At 58.5% G+C, this 21,408-nt stretch overlaps 8 protein-coding genes across 8 annotated transcripts; 5 read left to right on the top strand and 3 right to left on the bottom strand.

The window, feature by feature from the left end:
* Window positions 1-1,528: 1,528 nt before the first annotated feature.
* Window positions 1,529-2,735, bottom strand: SPRG_09428 (hypothetical protein; the record flags this gene model as incomplete). Its single annotated transcript, XM_012348520.1, has 3 exons — window positions 1,529-2,265; window positions 2,317-2,588; window positions 2,657-2,735. 3 exons carry the CDS (start codon window positions 2,733-2,735, stop codon window positions 1,546-1,548), a joined length of 1,071 nt encoding a protein of 356 aa, XP_012203910.1. The 3' UTR covers window positions 1,529-1,545.
* A 779-nt stretch (window positions 2,736-3,514) lies between these two features.
* On the bottom strand, window positions 3,515-5,000 carry SPRG_09427 (hypothetical protein). Its single transcript, XM_012348519.1, has 3 exons — window positions 4,554-5,000; window positions 4,379-4,509; window positions 3,515-4,330 (listed from the first exon to the last, which is right to left on the bottom strand). The coding sequence occupies exons 1-3, from the start codon at window positions 4,975-4,977 to the stop codon at window positions 3,587-3,589; spliced, it is 1,299 nt and encodes a 432-aa protein (XP_012203909.1). The 5' UTR covers window positions 4,978-5,000; the 3' UTR covers window positions 3,515-3,586.
* Window positions 5,001-5,610: 610 nt separating this feature from the next.
* Window positions 5,611-7,708, top strand: SPRG_09426 (hypothetical protein; the record flags this gene model as incomplete). The annotated part of the gene is made up of 11 exons (XM_012348518.1): window positions 5,611-6,117; window positions 6,170-6,266; window positions 6,313-6,516; window positions 6,560-6,664; window positions 6,712-6,791; window positions 6,847-6,911; window positions 6,985-7,013; window positions 7,078-7,178; window positions 7,227-7,268; window positions 7,318-7,380; window positions 7,427-7,708. 11 exons carry the CDS (start codon window positions 5,611-5,613, stop codon window positions 7,706-7,708), a joined length of 1,575 nt encoding a protein of 524 aa, XP_012203908.1.
* A 297-nt stretch (window positions 7,709-8,005) lies between these two features.
* On the top strand, window positions 8,006-15,472 carry SPRG_09425 (hypothetical protein; the record flags this gene model as incomplete). Its single annotated transcript, XM_012348517.1, has 4 exons — window positions 8,006-8,560; window positions 8,605-14,241; window positions 14,293-15,080; window positions 15,130-15,472. 4 exons carry the CDS (start codon window positions 8,006-8,008, stop codon window positions 15,422-15,424), a joined length of 7,275 nt encoding a protein of 2,424 aa, XP_012203907.1. The 3' UTR covers window positions 15,425-15,472.
* A 295-nt stretch (window positions 15,473-15,767) lies between these two features.
* On the bottom strand, window positions 15,768-16,542 carry SPRG_09424 (hypothetical protein). The gene is made up of 3 exons (XM_012348516.1): window positions 16,445-16,542; window positions 16,264-16,370; window positions 15,768-16,217 (listed from the first exon to the last, which is right to left on the bottom strand). The coding sequence occupies exons 1-3, from the start codon at window positions 16,525-16,527 to the stop codon at window positions 15,820-15,822; spliced, it is 588 nt and encodes a 195-aa protein (XP_012203906.1). The 5' UTR covers window positions 16,528-16,542; the 3' UTR covers window positions 15,768-15,819.
* A 395-nt stretch (window positions 16,543-16,937) lies between these two features.
* Window positions 16,938-17,817, top strand: SPRG_09423 (hypothetical protein; the record flags this gene model as incomplete). Its single annotated transcript, XM_012348515.1, has 2 exons — window positions 16,938-17,066; window positions 17,299-17,817. 2 exons carry the CDS (start codon window positions 16,938-16,940, stop codon window positions 17,815-17,817), a joined length of 648 nt encoding a protein of 215 aa, XP_012203905.1.
* A 459-nt stretch (window positions 17,818-18,276) lies between these two features.
* SPRG_09422 (hypothetical protein) lies at window positions 18,277-18,883 on the top strand (the record flags this gene model as incomplete). The annotated part of the gene is made up of 2 exons (XM_012348514.1): window positions 18,277-18,749; window positions 18,814-18,883. Exons 1-2 carry the CDS (start codon window positions 18,283-18,285, stop codon window positions 18,881-18,883), a joined length of 537 nt encoding a protein of 178 aa, XP_012203904.1. The 5' UTR covers window positions 18,277-18,282.
* Window positions 18,884-19,526: 643 nt separating this feature from the next.
* SPRG_09421 (hypothetical protein) lies at window positions 19,527-20,974 on the top strand. The gene is made up of 2 exons (XM_012348513.1): window positions 19,527-19,912; window positions 19,959-20,974. The coding sequence occupies exons 1-2, from the start codon at window positions 19,588-19,590 to the stop codon at window positions 20,864-20,866; spliced, it is 1,233 nt and encodes a 410-aa protein (XP_012203903.1). The 5' UTR covers window positions 19,527-19,587; the 3' UTR covers window positions 20,867-20,974.
* Window positions 20,975-21,408: the final 434 nt, after the last annotated feature.

The following is a 21,408-nucleotide window of genomic DNA, read 5'->3' as shown; positions in this document are numbered from 1 at the left end:
CTTGTGCAGAAAAGGACAAAGTAGAAAACCTTGCTAGGATACAACCTGTTTGACGTCGTGCGCTCTCCCTTTGTGTGTCTTGTCCGAATTTTCCCGTGCTGTCGAGCGGAATCTTTAGCAAAGGAGCTGGCCATCTCGACTTGCGCGATTAGCGCCATAAACAATTACATGCTCGTAGGTCGCAAGCGGTGATGCCACGTTCGTCTACCTATATACTGACACCGCTTTATACTATCATCGCAAGAAGGCCGCCGTGTACCGTACAAGTACCCGTAGTTGAAATGCGTCAAGATATGGCATCGAATATAAAAAGACTTGTGTATTATTTGCTGGAGGTTGAGAAATATCTACCTGGAGAATGAAAATGGCCACGATTAAATCGTAGGTATGGTCGAAGCGCACTAACTAAAGTATCTCGCAGGGTCACGCTCATCCGCACCAATCTTTCGCCTTTTACTAAAGATTGCCGTGGGCATGTCTCATACAATGCGACTTCACAATTTATGACCTCCCTCTGGGAGGACCTTTTTTCCTCTGCTCGTCGAACAAACTCCTTCAAATTCTAGATCCTCTTTCTAGTACTCTTTATCTACCAATTTGTGTCTCATCTACTGTGTACCTTACTAGTATTGTTTAAAGACGGTGTGAATACAGCACGGTCTACGCTGCCAACAACAGGTCCCTCCACGGCCGCGTGGTCAGCGTGCGCCAACAATACATAGCACGACATCGACACAAGAGCGTTCCCAAGCGAGTCGTGTCAAAAGAGGGGTAGTAGCGCTACTGGGCGACCCATATCGCCGTGACTGGAACTGCATAGGGCGAGATCTGCTGCGGCTTCGAAAAGGGCGGCGCAACATTGTTTGGCGAAAAAGCTAAAACGATTGTACTAAATGCATACATGATACTACTCGCCACCTTCTCAAGCCCCAACGCCTGTGCACAGTGCACAGTACGGCGCCGGGGTTCGAGGCCGGTGTCTTTGATATTTCGCAAATCGACAACCCTATTAATTTTGGCGTGCGCCATAACTAGTCACAAATAACCACGTCTGGATCGGCGCGCAGGGCCCGCGGGCGGTCAGCTACCAAATCACGCCGAAAAATGAAATCGCTCATACTTACTACAGTGATAGAAGACACTCAGGAGAGTCCAAAATGCGTTGTGGCGTCGGCGTTCGAGCCCTGCAGCTCGAGCAATCGACCAAACACACCTCGTCCGGAAGTATCCGGAATTCGAGCCAATCAGATAGGACGTTGCCTGGGGCTGTGTGCCTGTGTATGAAGTCTGCAGTTTGCAGACTCGGACATTGAACACATACTAGTAAATTGAGAACGCATTCCTCGTTTCTCTAGTTGCGCTTATAGACCTTGTTGTACAGCGCTGCGAGACCGATGAGGCGATAGAGCGCGATGATCCAGAGGAGGAAGATGTCGTCGAATGGTCATTGAGCGAGAGGCTCTGGAGCACATCAACACCGTTCGAGGCGTTGCACTTTGCCCGCTTCGCACGGAATCGAATGGATCGTGTTTCAGAAAGCACGGCTCATGCCACGAAACCGTACTTGAGTGGCATGAGGAATTCGGCCCATTTAAAGTAGACGGGAATGTCGTCCGAGTTGAGGAAGAGGCTGCCAAAAATGACACACGGCAGCAAGAGCAGGATGCCGAGGATGTTGGCAACGTCCGCATTCTTGTCGACGCATGACACCATGTAGCCGAGCGCCGTCGCGACGCTCGTGATGAGCGCGATGAACACGTACATGGAGAAGAGAGTGTCGCATTCGAGGCGCCAAAGCCGACCATCAAGTAGACTGACAAAGGGCAACTGGAAAACGATTTGGAATGCGAGCTCGCTAACGTTCTTGGCGAGGTACCACACCCACGCGTGGTACATGCCCGAGTCGTACTCGCGCTGCATGAGCGGGAGCTCCGTGGGCACCGCGACGAATTCGGGCGTCGCGGCGCCAAACATTTGGTTGGTCGAGACGAAGAAGAGCGCGCCTGTGAACGACTGGACGCTGGTTTGCGAGAGCTGAAGCTGCCAAAAGATGAGGCTCGCAAAGACCGACGTAAAAATGGTCTGCCCAACGCGCGCACCGAACGCGATCTTGTCGCGAACGAGCCGCGTCACGTTGCGCTTGCAGAGCACGCGGAGCTGACCGGCGAGCCCGAGGTGCGTTGCTTCGTACGTCGCACTGTCGTTCGTCGCCCCGAGCATGCCATCGAGGTCGAATTTCGTGTCGGCCAACTGGAGCTTCGACGCCTTGACCAGCGACGATCTGCTTCATGAAATAGTCGGGTGGGTTCATGAGACCGAGTAGAGGATGTCAAAGAGTGGGTAGAGCTCGGACGACGGCTGGTGGATCGTCGCAATGACTGTACGACCTTCGCGCGCGAGCTTTTGGAGCTGCAGAACGACCGACTCGGCCATGACCGAATCAAGACCCGAGGTCGGCTCGTCCGCAAAGAGGAGCGATGGGTTGGTCAGAATCTCCGTCGCGAAACTTAAAAAGTGCTTGCCCATGCGGAGCTCGGCTTGGAAGAAAACGTGCTCTTCGACCGTGAGCGTTGCGTAAAAGATATCGTCTTGTATGACGTACGACGTCTGCTTGGCCGTCGCCTTGGACCAGCGCGCGCCGTTGACGAGCACGGACCCCGACGTCGACCCATGTCGAGGAGCGACGACTTGCCGGCGCCGGACGGACCCATGAGCGCGACAAACTCGCCGGCCATCGCTGACCCGCTCACGTCGTTGAGAACAACCTTGTCGACGCTTCTCTTGGCGCCCGGTGGCTTGACCTGCACCGTCGTTATGATATGGCGCCACTCGAGGTTCAGTTCGGCACGTCGAGCAGCAGCCTGTCCCGCTGACGCGGGCCATATCGACGTAGACTTGGTTGTTGTTGCTGCTTATGCCTGGCCAAGGACATTGGAAATGAGGTCGTTCGACACGCTCTCAACGCGATGACGGCCACGTCGCGATGCCTGGAGTAGGATCGCAGATGGGAGGGGTAGGGTCCCTTGATACGCGCTGATGATTGGCTGGCATAATGTTACACGACATCACATGCGCTTTCGGACACTCGGCGGTCCGTACGATGACGGGCGCGTTGCAGGCTGCAACGTGGGTCCCTCGATGTCGCGCTTACCGACATTCTTGGTCCGCTAATCGAGCCATGTTGTCCGGAGAATCAAGCCCTTGTCGTCGTTGATGCGATGATTGCCTCGCGCATTCAGCTTGGAACGACTTGGGCACGACAACAATCGGAGCATCGAAGGTGTCGTGGGCGCGCATCCTCCTCGATCCAAAACCATCGCGAGGATCGAACGAGGCCTCGCGATCTGACTCTCTTCCAAAACCAAGTCCATCCTAAATAGTCTTTCAACGACAAAGGCAGAAATGGTTGGCTCACGCGGTCGATCCCTGTACTGCCACCAAGGAGCGTGCAAGTGACTGTGTGGGGTCCTGCTGTCTGAGCCCCGTTGACAGGCAAAGATTTGAAGAGCGTACGGGCCTTCTAGTCTTGCTTGTCGAGCCAGCAGCAGCATTGACACAAGTGCACGACACAAAATACCAATGATGGCTATTCGTTCTCGAGGCGCATGTAGCCGTCGTTGGCGTCGTCCCGCGGCAGCAGCGGCGACGTCGTCAAGCACGCGTCGACGTCGGCGGCATCTGCCAACGGCACTTGGCTCAGCTGAAACTGGAGGCTCGCGGGCTTCTGGGGCGGCGGCGACGGCAGCGGCACGGGTTTGGACGGGTGCTGCACGAGGTAGTAGACGCCCATTGAGATGCAGAGCAGTGCCGTTGGGTACAGCACCCACTTTTCGGTCGTGAACGTCTGTGCGGTGCCGTAAAAGACGATACCGCCAATGACGCTAAACGAAATCCAAAAGGCTTGGAAGACCGGGAAGACGGTCATCGTGTCGCCGAGCGACGTGGCCATGTTGAGCAGATGCGTTTGCACGAGGATACAGAGCACCATGCCACCGATAAAGACGTACGTGAGCGGGTACTTGAACTGGTTGTCGCCTTGGAACGTCAGCGAAAGCATGATGGCCGAGCACTTTGCGAGCAGCACCGAGATGGCGCCGACGATGCCCGAGCAGATGGCGTAGTAGAACGGCACGCGCGGGTCCGCGGTCGAGCCCGGCGTCGGGTCGGAGATCGTGTACGGCTCGCGGGCCCGCCGCTGTGTGCGTAAATGCTGGTGCAGCGACGAGACGTGGCCAGAGTCGGGCGGCCCGTGGCGCTCGTAGTCGGCGAGGAGCTGCTCTTCGAGCGCTTCCATGCGCCGCTCCAAGTCCTGGAAGCGCGCTTCGTTGTTCTAGAGAAAATGCTCTCATTGTCATCGAGGTGTCCGACGACTTACTACCTTGAGGATCTGTTTCTGGCGCTGGTGCGACCAGCGGATCTGGTTCTTGAGCGTGTGAGCGAGCGAGCCTTTGATCTTGGCCAGCATGCACACGACCGAGATGACAACGCACGTAATGTACACGACGAAACCTACCGAAGATGCGTCGCCTGCGCTATCATCAGCACCGTCATACCTTGGCGTGTAAAGAGCTTTTCAAGCTCGTCGAGCGGATACGTCTTGTCTTCGTCCGAGATGACGGCGATGAGCACGACGCCGACGATGACCCAAATGACGCCAATGATGTCGGTCTTGTAGAGCGTCTCTTTGTTCATGTAGTGCGCGATGACGACGTTCGCGATGAGCGTCGAGCCGCCGCCAAGCGCCGCGACGAGGGCCTGCGTCGCAAAGACAAAGGCCGTAAAGTCGCCGATGCTGCCCGCGATGACCATGAGCAGCCCGAGCCACCAAACCGGCCGGTGGATGTACGCGCGCTGGCTCGCCTCTGGCCGCAGGGCCTCGGACGCATGCGAGTACTTCTGCACGTTCACGCCGAGGTTGGAGATCACAGAGGCGATGACGGCCATGATCGCACCGACAAAGTCCTGGTGCGCTGCCATCGTCCTACTGCCTGCCAGGCCCGATATCTTTTCGCGAACAAGCTGTGGCACGGTATCCGGACATCCGGAAACGCAAGATTCAGTCCGCGACCTTCCACCGACGCACGGACAGCGACGTAAACAGCCCCATCAGCGGATCGATAGTATCGCACGCAACGCCATTCGGACAATACTGCGCATAGGTTCAGCCACGATCGCATTTCGTGAGCTCAATGCGTCTATGAACCCACGTCAAGCTGTCTTTGGCCCCGCCCAAATCGTCGAAAAAATAAATTGCAGCATCGCGAGCAAGGGAATTAAGAACAAGTTGCCTTGACCTCGAGACAGCGCATTTCGTGCTGTCCCGCTCTGGTTTTCTAGTTTTAGCGCTTGAGACGAGTGCTGCAACTCGATGGAAGCCGGACGCACACCGGTAGTTCAAGCACCTTGCGCTTGCAGCCAGCGTTGTTGGGCCCACCACCAGAAGAACAGAGTGTTTCAACGCTAGTATATATATACACTCTCAATTCAAAGGATCTCGAACCACACAACGGCACCGCAGATGTCACCGCACCTTGATAACGTCCGTCAACGCTGCCATGAAACCCCTACTGAACTTTGGTTTCGAGGCTAATGCCATTCCGTGCCGAGTCCATGTCCAGAGTCAAGTCGCCGCGCCGCGGAACGACAAGGACAGACAAACATACGAGTGTAGCTTGCCGCTATGCCTCGGCGCCGCTGCTCAGCGAGAGTCGGTCACAGCTCGAGGTCCCGCCAACGCCACAGCTTTTGCATGGCTCGACCAAGGCGGGGTACCTCACCAAGCACAACACGGGCAAATGGATGCGTCGGCGGTGGCACCAGCGCTGGTTCGTGCTTGAGAATGGCGTGCTCTCGTACTACAAGTACCGCGACCGCGCGTATGCCCAAGGCGCGTTGCAATTGCACGGGACCGGGGCCCTCTTGACGATCCAGGGGGACCTCCCCCCGGGCACGCCAACACCGTTCTGCTTCAACATCTCGGTTGGCGTCAAGTCGCTCCTTGTGTGCGCCGAGTCGGACGACGATTTTCGTGAGTGGACCAATGCCATCTCCGCCACGATTGGTCAAGAAAGCGCATCCTTGGATGTCGCCGTGAGCGCGCCACCACCCCGCCCCACCGTACTCTCTCTGCCTCTTCCTTGGCCATGCATCGATATCGCTGCGATTCTAGGCCCTCAACAACTATGTCGAGGCCGTGCCTTCCTGGGACGCGTTTGCGTTGCCACCAATAAGTCTCGGCTCGCTCGCCAGTGCCAACCTTCTCATCGGTAGTACATTGACCGAATGGCGTGCTCTCATGCAGTGGCGACGTAGCGCTGATTCGGTACGGCAACGCCGCGACGCTCTTGGGGGTTCTTGGGCTGCTCAACGCAGCGTGTGTTTACTGGTTTTACCAAACTCGCATCGGCGCGACGTCTCCGAACCCAAAGCAACCGCTAAGCGACGGTCCACCTTGCCCAGCACTCGCGCCGACGATCGAGACTGTGCCAAAGGCCCCGATCTTGGGCACCATCAATGGTTGGTAGTGTAAAAGCTATGGTATCTTCAAGGGCCGTACTAGGCAACAAGGCGAATGCCGGCTGCTCGTTGCCGCAGTGCGCGGCCGACGACTGTGTGCCGGGGTCGTGGGCCATCTTGGACGCGACGCGCTTTAACCTTCGCCTCGGTGCGTACTGCAATTTTGCGCCCATTTGGGAACCACATTTGTGGTAGGCCCCCAGTACCGGAAAACAAAACGCAAGGGCCCGTCGGCCCCAGCGCTACTGGACCTTGTCGCGACGGACGTGTACCGCGTACGAACCTGTTCCATTCTGGTATCTCTTCTTGACGCACTAGCAAAAAACCTAGTCGGACACGAAGATCGACAACATCGGCAACATTGTGCAGCTTCCGATGCGCCCGTCGACGTCCACGTACTTGCAACTCGCCTGATAAAATCCTCAAGTTGTCTTCGCAGACGCGACTTGCTCATCATCAATTGCCAAGTGCCTTGCTACGCTCCGTCCAATCCTTTGGTACTACTACCTACTGTACATCCAACCTGCGAATCCATCTCGTTTGCAGTGGGGTGAAAACAAGGGGACGGCGATGGCTTCAACTTTGTGACGTACTATGCTATCCCCGAGGCTGTTCGGGACAAGCTGCAAATGGAACCGCCGTGCATCGAGCCCGCCATTCGTGTACGTCCCTATCCATGGCAATCTGTATCTCTACTACCTCGCAAGTAGCTCTTGCGTGCATTTCTGGACGACGGCAACGACCCAATCATCGTAGTCATCGATACCCCGCATACCGTCCAATCAGTCGCTGCTTTTGTAGCGCGACCGCCTCAAGGCGATCGGTATCGTCGTCAACCCGGCCGAGCAAGCGCTCGGTCGAACCGTGCGTGGCCCAATGCACGGGCTGTACATCGATGTCGCATGTATAGGAGCGGCACTTGCTCGAGACGTACAATGGACAGCCCATCTTGACGCGACCACAGCACCGGTTCTACCGCGGCGACGGGTACTTTGAGGTCGACATTGACGCGCACTTGTTCAACTACGTGGCGCGCAAGGGGCTCTGCGGTGTGACTGACCACTTTGGCAACATGGTGGTAGACTTTGGCTTCGTTCTCGAGGGCCAGGAGGACGACGAGCTGCCCGAGCAAATCCTTGGCTGCGTTCGGCTTTGCAAAGTTGACGTCAAGACGGCCCCGACCATGTCCTGAGACCCCATTCCGCGACGTCGACCATTCGATGAGACGTCAATGTATCTGAATGAAACCTCAAGTGTCCCAATGGATTGGCCTCAAACGCACGCAGAGTACCAGCAACTGTTTTCGAGGGCATCGAAGTCGCGTTGCGGTGGGATGCGAGCTTCCGCACCTCAAACCACTGCACGCCGACCGCGGAACCATCCACGCATATGTCCGACATTGACGGCTTGTCTGTCCGTGTGCCACGTCATTTGGACCGAACTGCATGTCGCAGATACGAAACGGCGCGACCAATTGGAAGATCTTGCGATGGGGAAAGACGCGACGGTCTTTGCCGAGGCCGACGCGCACGAGGCTGCAAGCAAGCGCGCAGAAGAGGAAGGTCGGGCGCTCGATGGCTACACCTTTATCCCGCCGCCGCTGCGCCGCCACTTTAAGCGCGCGCGGGGCGTCCAGCGCTCCAACCAGGCCGACGCGCTCGTGTCGTCGGACCCGCGCGCCATTACGCTTGCGCGGTACGCTCGCACGGCGCGCCTCTTGCAGCACGCGACCCCCGAATTCCACGCACACTTGTACCCGTCCGAGGTCGAGGACTTTATCTTCACGCAGGTGAGCTACGAGCGCGCGCTCGCCAAGCTCCGTTTGCTCGAGCAAGGCGGTGCCTCGTGGACCGTCGTCCAGCTGCAACGACAAGTGATTAATCTTGTCGACACGTGCTTGAAAGGCCTTTGCGACGTGTACCTTGGCCTGCTCCAGCCCAAGCGATCGACACTCTTATTCACCGCCGCGTCGCCCCGAAGCAACATGCTCGGCAAGAGCCTTCCGAGCGGCAAGGGCATTTCATTTCATGCGATCGACGACGACGTACGCATGGCACGCATGCGTGATCGTACAATATTGTTGTTTAGGACATTGTGGTGTGCGATGACATTGCGACCGACGATGCGATCGAAAGCTTTGGCCCGCACCGATGCGGTCCTTTTGCGGCGCTCCCGCTTCCCGGCCGACTGTGCGGCGCCCGCTGCCCCATCGGCGTCCTCGCCGTCGACGCAACCCGGTGCGCGTGGCAGAGCCACCCGGGCGCCATGACCGTGCTCGACGTCCTTGCCTTCCTGCGCACGTATGGCCTCGACGACGTGGTGCCCACGTTTCAAAAGCACGAGATTGACGGTCCGTCGCTATTGGCACTCAAAGACCTCAACCTCGAGTTCACGCTGGGCGTCTACCGCGTGCACACACGGACCAAGCTGCTGTCGCTCATCGAGGGTCTCAACGCCGGCCTTCCGCTGCACCTTCCGGAGACACCAGCGCGCTTTGTCGACGCGCCCGAGACGATGCAGTTTCTCACCCGCGTCGCCGATATGGCCGGCCCGCTCCTTGCGTGCGCGCGCCGACGGGAGTGGCATGGGCGCTTAAAAGAGGCGACCAAGGACGGCACGTGCACGCAGTACGATCTGTACCACATTGTGATCCAGGCGCTGCTCCACTGCGTTCTCAACATCACGGGTGTTGCGATCTGGCGCGTGCTGCTGTCGCCCATGGAGCTTCTTAAGTCGACAGTGGTGCTTCTAGGCGCGTGCGACGTGCCGTCGGACCGCTTGGCGCCGTTCGTGCATTGCAGCGAGAAGGCCATGAAGCGCGTCCCGCTCTTTAAAGAAACATCCTCGTCCCTGCTGCGGGGCAATATTGTGCACGTGGCGCCGGCACTCGGGCCGAAAGAAGCCACGACGTACTCGGTCTCGTGGAGCAATCGCGCCGTCGAAGACGTGAATTGGCACACGCTGAGTCGACTACTGCCGGTGCGCTTGCTCAACACCCAGCACTTTCAGCTCCAAGGCGTCCTCGCCGGCCTCGACGCCAACAGCGGTGATTTTCTCGTGCCATTTCCGGCCCAATCGACCAAAGTCTGGGTGCAGCCCTTTGCGGACGAGCCCAAGTTCAAGTATGTCATCGTGACGACGCTCCATGAAGCCGCTGACATCTCGGACGCAGTGACCTTCCTCTCGCAGCTCCTACCCGAGTTGGACACGACGCTGCGCTGCGTGCGCGGACGCCAGAGGCGCCATCTGCAGCGAACGGAAGCGGTTGCGCGTCTGCGGCAGTGGACGGCCGCGCTCGCAATGACGCCGTCTCCCGACGCCTTGAGAGCACTGGACGAGCTACTCGGTCGCATGGCCGACGAGGTACAGCTCTGCCTTCCTGGCACACAGAGTGCCGTTTGGGAGTTGACGCCCTCGGCCAAGTCATTGCGCTGTACGTTCGCGTACCACGGCGGCGCTCATCTCGTCGGCTTGGAGTTGGACGTGCACGCTGCGGAAATCGCCGACTGCTTGAGCTCCCGGTCGCCGATAATTCTGCGCTCGGTAGCGCGGCTGAGTTTTCTGCAAGACGAAGCGATGCTACCCGTCGTGCTATTGCCCCTCCTCCACGACGACGCCCTCGTTGGCGTGCTCGTTGTCTTTGATTTTCGCTCGGTCGAGAAAGGCAGAACCGACGAGAGCCACCCCGAGCATGGTGTGATGCCATTTCTGGAAGTGGCTGCCCGCGGCATGGCCGCCGCGCTCCGGCTCAAGCGCCGCGCCGCGCGCCTGCACGCGCTCGCCAACATTGTCGACGCCGACGCGTTTGCAGCGCCCGCGCAGGTCTTTGCCTCGGCGCTGCAGTGCCTTCAGTCGTCGCTCCTCGGCGTCCTCAAGGCCCGGCTTCTCGTCATCCGGAAGAGCGACGGCAAGCCCACTGTGGTGGCCGACACCAACGATGTCACGCACTGGCCGCAACTCGACCTGGCGTACGTCGAGGGCGCCCGTGTCCGCCTGCGCGAGCTCCGATGGTCCACATTTCAGACGTACCACCAACTCGACGACGCGACGCTGGCTGCCATCGTGACGCGCGTGACGTCATCGCCGAGTCTCTTGAGCAAGTCGCTTTGCAGCGCGGATGTCAAGTACGTCGAGACGCTGTCCGAGCCGCCGGCGCCGATCGAGTCGAGCAAGAACCTGCGCCAGACGCTCGAAGCGGCCTACCAAGTGATTTTCGGCAACCAACCGTTTCTCACAGCGCTCGTGCCCGCGCTGTGTACGACCTCCCACATCGTCGCGCTCACGGCGGCGCTACCCGCGCACTATTGCTTTGCCGCCGAGCCGGCTTTTCTCGAGACCGTTGCACGCACTCTCTCAAGTGGCATCGAGCGCCTCGCCGGGCGCTATGACCGGGTGCGGGCCCGCGCCGCGAGCCTTGAGGCGCTCGACGCGTTTGTCACAGCGCACAAAACGATCGCATTGCCGCTCGTGTCGCCACACGACGAGCAGAGCGCCGAAGTGCGTCTGGATTTGCAGCACAGGACGCTGTCGCTGCTGGCGTCGACGCTGACGGGGTGCCACGCGTACGTTGGGCTGCGGCAACCCGCACTTGACCGCATCGTCTTCACGGCAGCCTCGTCCAATAGCCACATGCTCGGAAAACAGCTCGTGCGCGGGAAGAAAGGCGGCGTTGGCTTTGAGGTTCTTGCGTCGCAGTCGCCGGTTGTGCTCACGCAAGCTTCGCAGCTCCGCGTGCTTCGGCACTTTGGCCGACCCGACGCGCTGGTTTTGCCGTACATGGCCGTGCCCATTGGCACGCTCGGTGTCCTAGCGCTCGACGATCTCAGCGCATACGGACCACCGCACGAGTCCCAGCCCGAAATGGGCGTCGAAGACTTTCTCGTGCGATGCGGGCAGACGTTGGCGACCGGATTGGAAGCCACGCGAGCGCAAACTGCAGCGTACCGCGCCCAGCTCCGCGAACGGGGTGTGCAGAACGCACTTGTGCTCAGCGACAACGCCCGACCGTCCGAGCGCGACGTCCACGCCGCGTGCCTCGCACTCGTCCATGCCACCTTTGCCGGCGCCAAGGGGTACGTCGCCATGGTCACGCCGTTTAGCAACGAGATGCGCGTCACGATGGCGTCCGAGAGCCCATTGGTCCATACCATCGACGCGTCGTCCCCTATCTTTGCCGCGTTCCAGCACCAAGCGCCCGTTGTCGCCGCCCACGTTCAAGACGAAGCTGACATCGCTCGCGTCGTGAGCGACCAAACAGGCGCGTTTGTCGCTGTCCCGATTCCGTATCTCGGTGTTCTCGCCGTGACGTCTTTTGCGGGGGCGGCGGGCGGCCCGTACACGGCGACGATCCCGGAGGCTGGCACTGTGTCCTGCCTCGAGGCCATCGGCGCACACCTTGGGTCGGTCGTGCGCACCAAGCGGCTCCACGAGAGCCAGCGCGTGCTCTCGTCGGTCTTTCTTGGCAACCGCTCGAGCTTTCAAACGCTCTTTGCGACCATCAGCGACGAGCTGGCGTCCAACATTCCGTCGGCGATCCGCATCGACGTCTGGTACATTTTTGAAGGCGACCACCCGCCGCTGCCGCAGTTTACAGCCTCCAGTCGTATCCATCCGACGTCGCCAAGCTTGCGGCAAGACGACGTCGACCAGATGCGCGCGGTCGACACGCCCGAGTCGATTCCCGAGACGAACGCGCTGCTTCTGCCCCTTGCGATGCACGACCCGTACGTCGTGGGCCCTCAAGTCGTTAAAAGCGTGCTACTGCTGACGCGGCTACCGGGCGTCGACTGGCCGCATGACCTCGACGTGCTCAAGCGACTGCAACCGCTCATCGACAATGCCTTGACACTCGCCAGTCACCGCGCGGCCGCCGACGTCGCGCGTCGCAAAGCACTTGTCCGTCTCGACAGCATCCGAGACGACACGCTCCAGCGGCCCAGCCACGACGCGTATGCGAATTTGCACGCGACCCAAGATGCGTGCCTCGATGCGATCGCCGACGCACTCGGCGCTGGCACCGACGTCTACCTCGCGTACTTGGAGCCGCGCTTCACCGAGTTTGCCACGAAGGACTTGGATGGACTCATCTTTCGCAGTGCGTCCCGCGAGAGCCTCATGCGCAACGTGGTCTTGGAATCGGAAGACCTCCTGAGCTTTCAGTGCCTTCGCACCCAAGAGCCGATCGTCATCAACCACCTGAGTGCACAAACGGGCAAAACTGTGCGCTTCTGCACCAGTCGTCGGGCGACGCGCGCGTATGCCGTCGTGCCACTCAGCACGCTCGGCGTCCTCGCGGTCGATAGCTTTGGCGTCCACTGCTTTACGACCAAGAACGAGCTGGAGAAAGACGTCTTGTCGTTTCTGCTGGACGCATCGCAGCGGCTCGCGGCGCTGTATGAAGACACGCACCAGCGCTACAGCCGTGACCGCATTGTCAGCGTCGGCTCGGACCTGCAAGCGCTGTACGCCGAGACGCTCGCTGCCGCGTACCGCGACGTGACCCACGTGCACAGCGGCCACGTGCTGGGCCTCGCACCCGACTTTACCGGCGAGCTCGAGGTGCTCTCTTGGCTCAAGTATCGCAACCGGCGGCCGGTGAAGGCGCCGCGCCACTACTGCTACGAGCAGCGCTGTCGAAAACACTATGTTCGAGACCTCATCCACTACGACTGCATTCGGTTGCCCATGACCAACTGCCCGCGAACGCTCGACGATGCGCGATCGATGGCGCCGGATCCGATCTTGGCTGCCACCGGGCTCGAGGTCCGTGGCAACTACCCTACGTTTGCTGCCATGATGGACGGCAAGATGGTCGCGCCCCGGATCGCGTTCGTGCTTTACCGCAAAGCCGGACGCAGCTTTTCCGAGAGGGACACTGCGTCGCTTCGTCGTCTTCTCACGACGGCCCAAGACGCCTACGTCGCCGCCTTTACCGCTCTCGTGCTTGAGAGTCTCTCGATTGAAGTGCTCTTCTTTGCGAGAGAGATGCTCCAGGCCAAAGACGGGTTTGTGGCCCGCGGATCGCCATTGCCTGTCCTCGCCATTTCGACCAACGAAGCCAAGTACCCGCTTGGGCCGCTAAAAAAGTCCAAGAAGCAAACCACCCGTCTCATCGCGTTTGCTGCCAACGACGTACCCGTCGCGGTCGCAACGATTCTTCCGGCCGTCGTTGCCGTTGCGACGCCGGCTCCGACGACGACAACGGTGCCGCCACCGGCAACTTCCGTGCCACCGGCAAAGGCGTCCAAGCTCACGACGCGCTTTCGTCCAAAGCCGAAACAACCAGCGCTGGCGCCAACACCCGTCGCCGATGTCGTCACCAAGGCGCCAACTAGTGCTGTGCACCACGAAGTATTGCTCCGGCTCCCGCATCATGAATTTCTTTTGCTCGACGTGTTTGTGGTCCCTGGTATCCTGGACGACGCTTCGTCGGTCGCGCGAACGACGATGGTCGACTGGATCGCGACGGCGTCGACGACCGCGCTTCGGTTCCGCGAAAAGCCCGCGGGCAACGAACGCACCGTGGGGTACCTCCTCGACATGTGGTTCCAAGCGTCTCGGACGACGTATGGGGCCGGCCGACTAAGCATCGAGCACGAAGCTCGGGTGCACCTCGATGCGCTCGTCGCCGTGCCACCGACACCGTGCCCGGATGTTATCGGTACCGTGTTTACCGCCGCATTGGTCGCTTGCGGCGTCAAGCGCGACGTCATTACGACGCCCCGGGTTCGATTCTCGTGCCCCTATCGAATTTCCGCATATTTTTTGATTGTGTAGGTGGCATTGGAACTTTTCCTCTCCAAGAAAGCTGCCACATATCTCTTTGAGAGCGACCCGTTTGATCCAAAGTTGAGAAACCGCGTGTGGACCAGTGCGTTCAAGTGCCGGACCTTTCTCACGTCGTTTTCGCTCCTGCAGCTGTTGCCGCAACTGTCGCCGCCACTGAACACGCTTCTGCGGTATCTACTCCTGCTCATTGCCGCCGCGCGCTTCCTCAAGCGCGACGCCGACGACGCGAAGGCCAAGCGCGCGCACCTGAGCGCAGCGGCCGTTGTGCTGCAGTGCCGCGTTCGGTGCATCTTTGCGAGCCGGGAGCTCGCGCGGCGGAGGCGCCAGCGCGACGCCGCCATTCGCATCCAGAGCGTCGGTCGCATGTACCTCGCGCGGCGAAAAGTGCTTCGTATGCGCCAGTATCAAGCCGCACGTCGCCTACAAACCTGGTGGCGGCGCCTCAAGGGGCCAAAGCAGCCGACTGCACTGTCGACCAAGCAGCTCTTGGACCACGTGCACGCACTTCAAGCGCGGTACGCCACCGTCGACTCGGAGACAGCGACGGCCGACGACGTGAGTGCGTGGGGAGACATCTCGACGACCGAGTCCTTTGACACCTTCCTCGCAAGTCGACACGGCAAAACCATGCTCGCCAAGGAGGAGCGCGGCCTCGGTGCGCGCATGAAAGCCCGCGTCAAGGCACGAATGGAGCTACCACTCGAGGCTCGGCTGGAGGAGGAAGTCCAAGACCTCTTTGATTTCTTCGACCCCATGGGTGTCGGGTCCATCTCGCGGTAGTCCCTCGCTGTGTGCCCTGAAAAAGGCGTCGATGTCTTGGACTAGGGACGATACGAAAGTGGTGATTGCCAAGCTTCGGATTCCGCTGGTCGACGACGAGCTCGACGACGTGGTGAGCATGATCGACAACGACAAGTCGGGCGACGTGAGCGTCCGTGAGTTTTGCTCGTGGTTTCTGTACGAGTACCCGACGCTGCGGAAGCGGTCGGCCGACTGCGGCAGTCTCTCGCGCGCGGACCGCGACTGGTTTGTGCACACGATGGCCAAGCGCTTCTTGCAACAAAAGTACAACATCCAGCGCGCAAGGACGGCGGCAACAAAGCCAAACCTTGACGACTAGCGAACTAAGATCGAAGGTGCGCAGTACAGTTCAATCTTTAAATTCTACACAAGTTATATCAGCGAATCGTGCAGGATTCGCCGACGTCAAAGCTTTTTTCGCGATGGGCAGCGTACCGTAGCGCTATGCAAGTCATGAGGTGTTTAGTTTAACTCGATTTCAACCCAAAAAGCGTTTGATTGCGGAGTGGGTTAATTGTTTGATGAGTTGAAAATGCACAAAAGGTCTCCCCATGACCCAATTTGCCCGTGGCGTTAACGTTTTCGACGTGTCATCGTCTTCCGAACAAAACCCGATTTTTCGACGTTCGTCAGGCAGCCCTTTCGAGCGCGAGATGGAATGAGCCATGTACAAATATATATTGATGTATCCATGGTTTATACAGCTTTGCTGTCTTACTTGTCGTCGTCCGAGTCGTCGGACGTCATGCTCCACGCCTGCACCGGCGTCGACTCGACGTCATCGTCGTCGTCGTAGCTCCTTCGCTTGGCCTCGGCGCGGCGCTTGCTGCTACTGCTACTTCTGCGCTGATTCGTGTGCTTGGCCTCGCGCGGCGGCGAGGCCTCTTCCGGGCCTTGGTGCATTGTCTTGGCCGGTGCCACGATCGGCGTCGACGCCAAGTGCTTCTCGTACAGGAGCTGCTGCGTGCGGTACGCGTCGAGCGTCTTGACCCAGCACGCAGCACTCGTTTTGCTCTCGGCCTTGAGGAAGAACTTGCGGCTCTTGGCCTCGACCTGGAAGCAATATTCGTCAAAGACAACGACCGCCGTAATGTCGTTGAGGAAGATCGCATCTACGCCAATCGCATTCGCGTTGGAAATGCACATGGACACACGTACTCTTCATGCGCGGCTGCGTGTTGTTGATAGCGTAGCCAAACGCCTTGTGTCTCTTGTCGATGTAGAACCAGCGCCGGTTCCAGCTGCCCGTGAGGTTGCTCAGGCCTGTACAAGGGGGGTGTCAAGGACCACTGAAAGGTATTCTCTCATAGAAAGGAGGTAGGGATCGTAGAAAGGATATGTTTGCCGCTTCATCTTGTAGAGGTATCCTTCGATCTCGGGCGGCAGCGGCGGCTGTGTCACGGCTTCCACCTTCCCGCTCATGCTTGGCAGTTTACCAACTGCTCTGTCGCGACAAGGATTTCTATTTTAGAATCCGCATAAGAAATAAATATCCGGATGAGCCAGAAACTCCTGTGGAGCAGCCTCTGGGATCAAGCGTTGTTTATCGTCTTGTGTTCCCATTTTGTCCAAGTGAGCGCGATGGCAATTGTAGTGTGTGCTGGTGTGCTGACACGCAGCAAGTCGAGGCGTATTGCACGATCCACTCATCCGACGAGCAAATGTCACCGGCCAATTTGCTTGATCTTTTCATGAAGGTTGGTTGTTGCAGGATGGTTGCAACGTCGACGACGTGGTACTTGGGGCTGCGCGGTGACACATACCCGCAACCAGAAAACGCGACAGTCAGGAGAGGCGGCTCCGCGCGTTGGTCTCGCGAGGGCGGCGTTCTCATGAGCATGCAAAACGTCGCGCTCTCCGCGCAGCACATGCAACTTCTGCAAGCGGGCCTTTTGGACCCGAACGATGACTATCCTATTCTGCATCCGTTGCACTCGACACAGTTTGGCAACCCGAGCCCTGTTCCACCATCAACACGCGAACAACAATAGAGTTGCACACGGCTGTAAACCGTGTAGCACAACGGCGGCAATATAGTGATGCTCTGGACATGAGCTCGGACGCAACGCCGACGCAACGCCGACGCCAATTTCATATTTCCTCCATGTCCAATTCGTCCAAAGCCTCACGTTGACGCGTGGCCTTCGCTGTTCTCTCACAGCCCATTCTCTTGGCCGCCATTTTGCGTACCAGCATGCCGGTCTCTCGACACTGCTTGCCCTTGCGTTTCAGCATCACAAGGCGAAGCTCGGGCGCCGGCTCTCGCGATCCATTGACGGAGCCGTGAATATCCTCCGCGGTTACGTCCTGTGCCAGCTTGTTGCAGCCAAGGACGTCAAGTTGGCCCTCGAACTACTGGCTGCGTTTCCCGAGCGCAATATGCTCGCGCTGCCGCCCACCGACGACATGTGCGTCTATGCGATCGACAACGCCGTGCGCGCACAGCGTGCCGCTGCTGAGACAATGCTGCAGCGGGACTTAAGCAAAAGCTCGAAAGGCGCCACGGATACTGCGGCCTTTAACCGTAGCTTGACCATGGTGCGGCTCTTGCACGAGTTCCGAAACGACGGGTGCACGTACCGGGCGTTCAACTGCCGCGAGGGAGCGCGGATACCGGGATATTTAGCCTTTCTGAACCGCAACCTTCCGCAAGACAGACACTGCACTGGCCCATTGAAGCGCGATCCCGCCGACGGATGTGCGATCCAATAAGATAGTAAGTCTATATAATATGTGCGATTGTTGTGTTGTGACGAAGCATCAATATTTCTGGAGCGTGTTTGAGCAAATGGACGGCCCACTGCGAGGGAACGCACCCATTTCGTCGCCAAAACATGGAGTGCGACGTCGGTCAGCGGAAGACCCAGGTGACAGTGACATCGCTTTGCTAGATACGGTATTCTTAATCTACTACAAATAAACAATCTGTCGAAAGAACCACGGACGCGGGTCCAAAGAATAAAATGGACAAAGTTGTTGCTCGCCGTCAGCGCTGGCCAAGTCATCTCATGATAAAAGGGTGGGACGTGGCCTGCGCTGGCAACGATACGCATCGTGTCCACTTCAAGAACGGCAAAAAAGTTACCAAGCGACGGCCCTCGACGACAAAAATATCAGTGTCTTTGGATCGCATCCAAAGCAAGCACATCCACCGTGGATCAATTTTCATTTTCTTCCATGTTGTCTCCATCCAAGTCCCGGGCTGCGTACGACGTTCTCACGCTCCCGAGTCTCGCGACCATCATCTTTGCGTATCAAGGCACAGGTGTCTCCATGTCGCTCGCGCTGGCATTCCGAAAGCACAAGACAAAGCTCCGACAACTCTTCTCACGGCCCATGAACAATGAAGTGGAGACCTTTCGCGGCTACGTCCTGTGCAAGCTTGTTGCTGCCAAGGACGTCAAGTTGGCCCTCGAGCTACTGGCTGCGTTCCCCGAGCGCGACATGCTCGCACTGCCACCGACCAACAAAAAGTACGTCTACGCAATCGACAACGCCGTGCGCCTGCAAAGCGTGCCGCTGCTGACAAAGTTGCTTGAGCGGGACTTTGGCAAAAGCTCGAAAGCCGCGATGGACGCCGCGGCGGCGGACGGCAACTTGGCCATGGTGCAGCTGTTGCACGAGTACCGCGACGACGGCTGCACGTATAACGCGTTTGCAGCCGCCAAAAAAGATGAGGACCACGACCTCTTGGCGTTTCTTCGACAGGCACGTCCGCGCGATGAACGCGTTCCAGGCCCTGTCAAGCTCGAACCCATCGACGTCGCCGCGGGAGTAGCCATTGCGTGTACAATACAATAAAACAATACGCGGACGTTGAAGTATACCTTTTGTCCATCGATGGACCCAATCATACTAGTACGCCCTTCCTTCGTACTAATACTGCGCTGCCTGGATGTGCAGTTGCAACAGCAGTACGCAAATGTTTGCTGGTTGCATGACAGTGCCAGCACATGAAGAGTGCACTCTGTACGTATCACTTGCTTGACCCACCTCATGACACTTAATTCATTGCGTTCTACTGCTCATGTACCGCCGTCCAAGCTCATGTGCTTTTCTGCTTGGACACATCGCGTTCAAAACAGGATGAGCGTTTGATTGGTCAAATATATATCGATTATTGACCAATCAGTCCCATTAAACTCCACAGCAAAACGCAGGACATGGTCACAGGTGCCAGAAATGCGCCGCCAACGCGTCCAAAAACGAAATCGCTCAAACTTGGCTCCATCATAAACATCACTTTGGAGACCTCAAAACACGACGCCGCGTCAGTGGGCGAGGCTTACAGCACGAGCAATGCCCTTCTTTTCTAAATTCGGCGCACGCCATTTCTAGCCACAAATGACCACGTTTCCGAACTTCAAGAAGAAACTAACCAGATTCAATCCATTTGCTTCTATTGTTTATAAGGAGTTTCTCTCATATCCGGAGGCAAGACAGGCAGCTGCGTCGGGGCGAAAGATATCTCGACCGACCACCATGACCCGCGCCCCGGCCGACCGCTGCCATGCTGGATACCTCGTGCTCTTCCTCATGGGCGTCGCCGCCCTTCTGCCGTGGAACGTCTTCATCACGGCGGACGGCTACTTTGGCCAGCGCCTCGCGGGCACGCCGGTCGCGACCTCGTTTCTGACCTACTTCTCGATGGCGTTCAACCTCACAGCCCTCGGCGTGCTCACGCTCAACACGGTCTGCTTCCGGAGCTACCTTCCGCGGCCGTCGGTGAAGATCACAGTCGCGCTCGTTGGCATAGCACTCGTCGTCTTCCTCTCGACCGTCCTCGTCAAGACGCCGTCCATTCAAGGTACATGGCGCCTCGATCTCGCTTGGATCTCTAGCATGAGACGTAGGCATGGTCTTCTTCAACATGACGATGACGAGCATCGTTGTCGCGTCCATTTGCGCTGCGTACCTCCAGGAAGGCCTCTTTGAGCTCACGGCGACGTTCCCGGAACGCTACACGCAGGCCATCATGACGGGCCAGAGCCTCGCCGGCTTCCTCGTCGCGCTCAGCGCCTTTTGCATTGCGTACCTCCATCTCAACCCAACGACGCTTCAAATGAGGTGGTATGTCGGTGACGACGCCACCGACAGCGCGTTCTCGTACTTCCTCACGGCCTTTGTCACGATCGCGCTGGCCATGCTGGCGTTCGCAGCCTTCCTCAAGTCGCCTCTCGCCCGCTTCTACATGGCGCCGCCCTCCAACGACGTCATCGCATCCCTCGAGAGCCTCTTGGAAGACGCGCCCAAAGGCAAAGTGACCCTCAACCCGGCCAAAGTGCTCTGGCGCGTCCGGTCGTACGCCATGTCGGTCGTCCTCGCTTTCTTTCTCTCGCTCGCGGTCTTTCCTGTGCTCACGTCGGCGGTCGTCTCGTCGAGCAGCAACAAGACGTTCCGGTCGCTCTTCACGCCGCTCACCTTCGTCCTCTTCAACGCCGGCGATCTCGTTGGCCGCATTGTCGCCGGCGTCGCGCCGCACCTGCTGTTAGGACGCGGTCTCGTCGTCTTGTCGCTTCTTCGCATTGGCTTTCTGCCGCTCCTGGGCTTGTGCCGCCTACAGGCCGCAACGACGACGCGCGTGGTCTTGGACCACGACGCCTACCCGTTGGTGCTCATTTTTCTGTGTGCATTTTCGAACGGTCTCGTCGTGAGCTTGGCCATGATGCAGAGTGCGCATAGCGTCGCGCCTCACCAACGGGCACTCACGGGTGCCCTCATGTTCTTTGCCTCACGTTTGGCCTCACGCTCGGCGCCTTAGCGTCGTTCCTCACCCATGCCTGGCTCGTACCGAACTCGTAGACAGCTTTGAACCCCATACTACGTGTACAACACGAATTGTGTCGCTTAAACAGTCATTCTGCCCTGCAAATTGAACCTTATCCGTGTAGGTGTACCAAGAATTAAAATAAAACCTCGACGCCAAGAGCCCGACGCTGCACCGCATACTCGCACAAGAGCTCGAACAGCTCGATCTTCTTGGGCGTTTTTGGCTTCTGCAGTGTATTAGCACAACACGAATCGCCGCCGCGGTCTCTTGTACGCGGCTGTCTCTGTCCGCCTCGATCGTGTCCCTCCATATTCATCATGGGCTTGGTCGGACGTTATTATCTGGTTTAGAATGATTTAGTCCACTACAGTAGACTATGATTCACTTCAACAGCAACCAAGTGTCTGCAAGGTCGACGTCGTAGGGACGACAGTGTTGCCTGACACACTTGGGGATAGGTTAGGGGTAGGTTAACCTGTCCTTGGCAACTCGACGCATGAAGCAAACATGTGTGTTTGCATATTGTCGACGTG

Source organism: Saprolegnia parasitica (genome assembly GCF_000151545.1).
Source record: "Saprolegnia parasitica CBS 223.65 unplaced genomic scaffold supercont2.44, whole genome shotgun sequence".
NCBI classification, from domain to species: Eukaryota; Oomycota; class Saprolegniomycetes; order Saprolegniales; family Saprolegniaceae; genus Saprolegnia; species Saprolegnia parasitica.
Note: the sequence above shows the minus strand (reverse complement) of the source record. Positions and strands in the feature narration are given on the sequence as shown.